The sequence below is a fragment of the Sinocyclocheilus anshuiensis genome, unplaced genomic scaffold, assembly GCF_001515605.1.
Source record: "Sinocyclocheilus anshuiensis isolate Anshui unplaced genomic scaffold, SAMN03320099.WGS_v1.1 scaffold894, whole genome shotgun sequence".
Lineage (NCBI taxonomy): Eukaryota > Metazoa > Chordata > Actinopteri > Cypriniformes > Cyprinidae > Sinocyclocheilus > Sinocyclocheilus anshuiensis.
The window spans coordinates 262,825-268,138 of record NW_015536505.1 but is presented as its reverse complement, the minus strand read 5'-3'; the positions used below and the strand labels follow the sequence as shown (position 1 = coordinate 268,138).

The following is a 5,314-nucleotide window of genomic DNA, read 5'->3' as shown; positions in this document are numbered from 1 at the left end:
GTTACGTCTTTGTAAAGACGATGTGGGTCTTGCTATAGACAACGTATCCCCCGGGCGTTTCTGGATGCGGTCGTTACCTGGCACTGGGTGATGGTCACGATCGCTGCCTCTCGTGCATGGGCATGTAGCACGCTCTGGTGGCGTTTGTGGATGAGTCATCTTCTCATTGCGGGAAGATGATCATCTCGGAGTCGCGGGCCAAGCTCCGTTTCCTCAAGGGGCGGAGTTCCATTACGTACTGAAACAATTTCAGAGGCTCCTGGGGCATATGGCAGCTACGGTGGCAGTCACGCCACTGGGGCTGCTTCATATGAGACCGCTTCAGCACTGACTCCATGGCCGAGTCCCGAGGTGGGCGTGGCAATGCAGCACTCACCGGGTCCAAGTGACACCGGCCTTCCGCCAAACCTTCACCCCGTGGTCAGACTTTGCGGGTCACCGGCTCGGCTCCTCAGCGAAAACCTGAATATGCACTGCATCTGCTGCCTACTTATACTCACGCTGTGATCAGCGGCAGCTGGATGCAATAATCGCATGCCAATGTGCATTGGCTCGTTTAGTTTACACTCTAAGTAGATTGGTCTCTCTAAGCGAGATCCCAATTCGTCGGTCATCCGACGTGACGTTTCCGTTCCCTCCTTCAGGGAACGAGGGTTACCATACATAACCGAGACGTTTTATTCTAGCTTCATGCTTTCTTTTTTTGATCAACACTTGAATGTGGGTAAGTTTCATAAAAAACCAACAATTTGAACAAAAAGCAGAGAATATCACGTTTTTGGATCAGATTGAGAACGATGATCAAAACATAGATGGAGTAGATCGCGTCCATAAACACCCCTAAGATGCACAGTGCCATACCACTTCCTGGGTTGACATTTCATTCGGTAGTGTGCAGTTTTGATTTATATGCTATTTAATGTTTGATGATCACTTTATTTTACATATGCTTATACATATTACATCTGCTTATAATTGCAATCGCTTGCAATGAAGACTGATACGTTACAGCATGACAACATAAATCTAAAACTGCAGCATTGCAGTTGAAAGTGGAGTAGATTGTATGTTTTTACATTTTGGATTTATTATTATTTGTTATGTGTTGAATTTAAGTTTTTAAAAAGACGCTGCAGAGTATGACATCATATCACAACCATTGCAGCATCCAAAGAAATGTTGCATGCTCAAAGTCTGGTGTGACTGCAGCTTATGCGGCTTGGTTGCTTTTGTTTGACTCTATGTCCTTGACCATTCTTTACTTTGGTTGATGTCACTTCCTGTTTACATTTCGCCTGACATCTGGTGTAAATACTGTCCTCTATCTGATGTGTAATTCTTAAGATGAGGAACAGTTTACAGAATCTTGATAAACCAACACCTGATAGGTTGAAACAGACAGACGTCGCTCAAATCATCCTGTCACTGCCATCCTATATGCTGCTCTGCAATGAAGACACAGCCAAGCATATAATAACCTCCAGCATTCACTCTTTAACCTTCAAGAAACATATTTGAATTCCCTGAAGATTACCTTCTAAAGGGCTCGGTGGAAATAGAGTGTTCTCTCACCTCAATTTAGACTTTCCCGGTTACAGCAGGCGATAATGGAAATGATTTATTCAAATCCAGCTTTTTTTAACTGATGGGTCACCTATGCAAATGGAATGTAAATGAAGACAGGCTTGGCAGTGAGTGACTGGCCTCTATAGAGAAAAGTCAGCTGAGATTTTCAGGGCCTCTCAGTCTGTTAGAGGAAGATAAAAACTTCAATGTGGGAAATTCAGCAGAGATGCCAGTCTGAGGGCAGTTGGTGCAGTTCACTTTAGAATTCAAAATGCTTCTCTTCTCTGTGATATTAACACATCATAATAGTGAGGGTTTTTACTATGACATTTGATAGTGGTAGATTTCGATAATAGTGAAGGTTTTGATGCTAATATCTTATGAAATCTCACATAGACGCAATCTCAAAAAAAATTTTTTTTAGCAAATACAAATAAGACTATATTTGTATGTACAAGATATATGATTAAACAAGATGCTGTAAAAAATAGAAGATTATATCAAATAAATAAATAAGGCAACCAGCTTTAAGGCTTTTTAAAAGTTTACTCAACTTATGAAATAATTTGTTGTATCCACTTAAATCAATTGTATCAATTTGGACTTGAACATAACACAATACGCTATTCAAATAAACTTGCATTTGCATATTGTGCATAACATGTAAAACATGTTATTTTTGCAGACTTTGCATTAAACAACTTACATTTGTCTAATTCATGTATCAGCTATCAGAACAAACATCTAAGGTTGTACAGAGTTTTATAATGCACTGATTTTGTAACAAAATTAAACGCAAATAGAGTTATGGGTGAATTTTCGAAGCTAGTTTTAAAACAGGGTTTGTGTGACAAAATGGAAGTGGGAATTTTTACAGTGTATAAATTGTACATCACATCTCTTAGATCCCTGACGTTCCAACTACAGGAATAAAAAAGACAGAATGTATTTATTTATATAACAGGGCCCATCTACAGTGGCTTGGTTATTGATCATTTCTCTTATCCAGTTGTGAGAATGAAATTACAGAAATGGTTATTCATCTGCATTCTGTGCCTATCAAATTCAAGCCCTGAAGTACAAAGTTTTAAGGCATTAAGAAGCAATAAAAAACAAAATCAAGCGTAAACCAAACCATAAATTGAACTTTGCCATGGCTTAGTGTTAATATTTACTAGTAAATATTTGTTTTTTTCTGTTTTTAGTATTAAAAATGTCACTCCGAAAGTGGGAGCACGAGAAACGCATGAGGCCATTCGCCGGGCGTTTGACGTATGGCAAGGTGTCACACCACTACGTTTTGAGGCCGTGCCCTACAGCGCTCTGGAGAGCGGCAAACGTGACGTCGACATCACCATCATCTTTGCCTCTGGTTTCCATGGTGATAGCTCTCCTTTTGATGGAGAAGGAGGCTTCCTGGCACACGCTTATTTCCCAGGGCCGGGCATAGGGGGCGACACTCACTTTGACTCAGATGAACCCTGGACGCTGGGCAACCCAAACCATGATGGTGAGAGAATGGCAGGTTAGGCCACATTTTCAATTTCAACAATTAACAAAGAAATAAAGTTGCTGTTTCAGCAGGAATGTGAAAGTGACAAAGCAACTAAATCATTAATGACATCTGGAGACTTTCACAAGCACCACTGAAAAAGAAATTGCTTCACAATGTGTAATAGCTAAAGCGAAGAGCAATTCTGCAAAACAAGACTCACTTAAAGTAATTAGTGCTATAATTCAAATGCTGAAATTAGTGTATTAGCGAACTGTGCTGTTTGTAGCTTTGTAAATACTAAGGGGAGAATTCACTAAACTGCTGCACCACCTGTGCGTGGTATTCAAGTACAAACTCAGCACCGTATTCTTCTTTAACCAGCTTGACAGCCATTAAATGTGCTGGAGCCATTAGTACCAGATGTAATTTTTTAACACTTTACAGTGAAGTTCAATGTGTTAACATACTTTTACGGCCATATTTATGATCAGCGGGGCAGAGTAATGATGCTGAATACTGTACAAATGTTATTTTACAGATCTCAAGATCACAGATGCTACGGAATCTAGCATTCACAGAAATATTGTTTATTTTTAATCCACAACCCATCAATATCTGCATATATATGCACTCAGTGACTAGAGTCTATCAGTATACAAAGATGAATTGTGGATAATTACATTTCTGTCATGAAAACTCTTGGAGGGATTGGCATGGTAATGTACATGACAATGTTAATGTATTTGGTCTTGGCGGAATAGATCTGCTATGCTGCTGCTGCTGTGGCAGAGGAAGTACCGAGACTTGCTACTGCCAATACATCCACAAAATGCTGCTGTTGGCATGTAAGAAATATTGCTGCTGCAAATATAACATACATGGAATAACCCCATAGCATACATGAATCACCTCGTAGCAGATCTATACAGGTGGAGCTGGGGAAGGTGAAGTGTTTCTGAAGCAAGCTGCACCCTACGGCAAGCACTAGTCATATATTTGAATGTTGAGCAGCGAGCTCATTGGCTACCGATACAGGAGAGAACCAATCAGCTGTGCCATGTGATAATGATGTAATTAGGTCAGATTGAGTTAGACCTATCAGACTGTGCCATCTAGAGTTTCATGCCAGAACTCTGTATATACACTGTACCGTTCAAAAGTTTGGGGTCAGGGATTTTTTAAGTATCTTATGCTCACCAAGGCTGCAATTATTTGATTAAAAATACAGTAAAACAGTAAGATTGTGAAATAATATTTAAATAAATTAAAAATAACTATTTTCTATTTTAATATATTTGAAAATGTAATTTATTCCTGTAATGGCAAAGCTGAATTTTCAGCAACAGTCTTCAGTGTCATATGATCCTTCAGAAATCATTCTAATTTGCTGATTTGATGTTCAAGAAACACTTTTTATTCTTACCAAGATTAAAAACAGGTAAATTTTTTTTGGTGGAAACCATGATACATTTCACGAGTTCGCACTAACATATAATGTGATTAAGCAATTAGTAGCATATTTGGCGTGCTGTCCAGAGGGAGGGCTCCGAGCTCAGGTTAAAGCCCGAACCCAGAGAACTCGCCCCCCATCCCAAGAATGGGATGAAATTAGATTAGTAGTGCGGTGATGGGGTGGAGGCGGGATGCTGGAAAACTTTTGTGGAACTGAGGGAAGTTGGCTGTATATATATATATATACACACACGTATGTGCTTGTTAAGGTGATTAGCTGACAGGCTCCACCTGGGCCAGACTGATTGATTATCTAATCGTGCTCCTCCCGAACCTTGTTAATAAAACATAATTTCACGAGTTCGCACTAACATATAATGTGATTAAGCAATTAGTAGCATATTTGGCGTGCTGTCCAGAGGGAGGACTCCGCGCTCGGGTTAAAGCCCGAACCCAGAGAACTCCCCAAAAGAAGCTAATGGCAGCCGGAGAGAAAACTGTAAGTAGCCCCCAAAAATATGCGTGCCGTGAAGAAAAGTAGGGTGTGCGAGGAGGCGGCAGGGCGACGGGGAGGGGTCATGCGGTGCTTGAACGTGAGCTGCGACTCTCCGCGTCAGATGGCAAGCCCTACCTGTCGCCGAATGAGGAGCACAATGGAAGGCCAGGTGAGGGACTCTCGCTGCATCCGAAGGGAGAGTCCCTCTTGCAGCCGAATACGTGGCGTGGTTTAAAGCGTCAGATGGAGGGCTCTCACTACGACCGAAGGGAGCTGCGGCTCTGCTGCACCGGAAGGGAGAGCCC

At 41.2% G+C, this 5,314-nt stretch overlaps 1 protein-coding gene across 3 annotated transcripts in view; it reads left to right on the top strand.

Annotated features, from left to right (window-relative positions):
- mmp16b (matrix metallopeptidase 16b (membrane-inserted)) overlaps positions 1–5,314 on the top strand; it is a 37,599-nt gene that overhangs the window by 14,357 nt on the left and 17,928 nt on the right. For 2 of the 3 annotated variants that reach the window (XM_016489583.1, XM_016489592.1), the window contains exon 4: positions 2,772–3,091. In XM_016489583.1, the coding sequence (XP_016345069.1) occupies positions 2,772–3,091 (320 nt within the window). The remainder of the gene's footprint in view (positions 1–2,771; positions 3,092–5,314) is intronic. The other variant, XM_016489587.1, reaches the window with a different exon arrangement.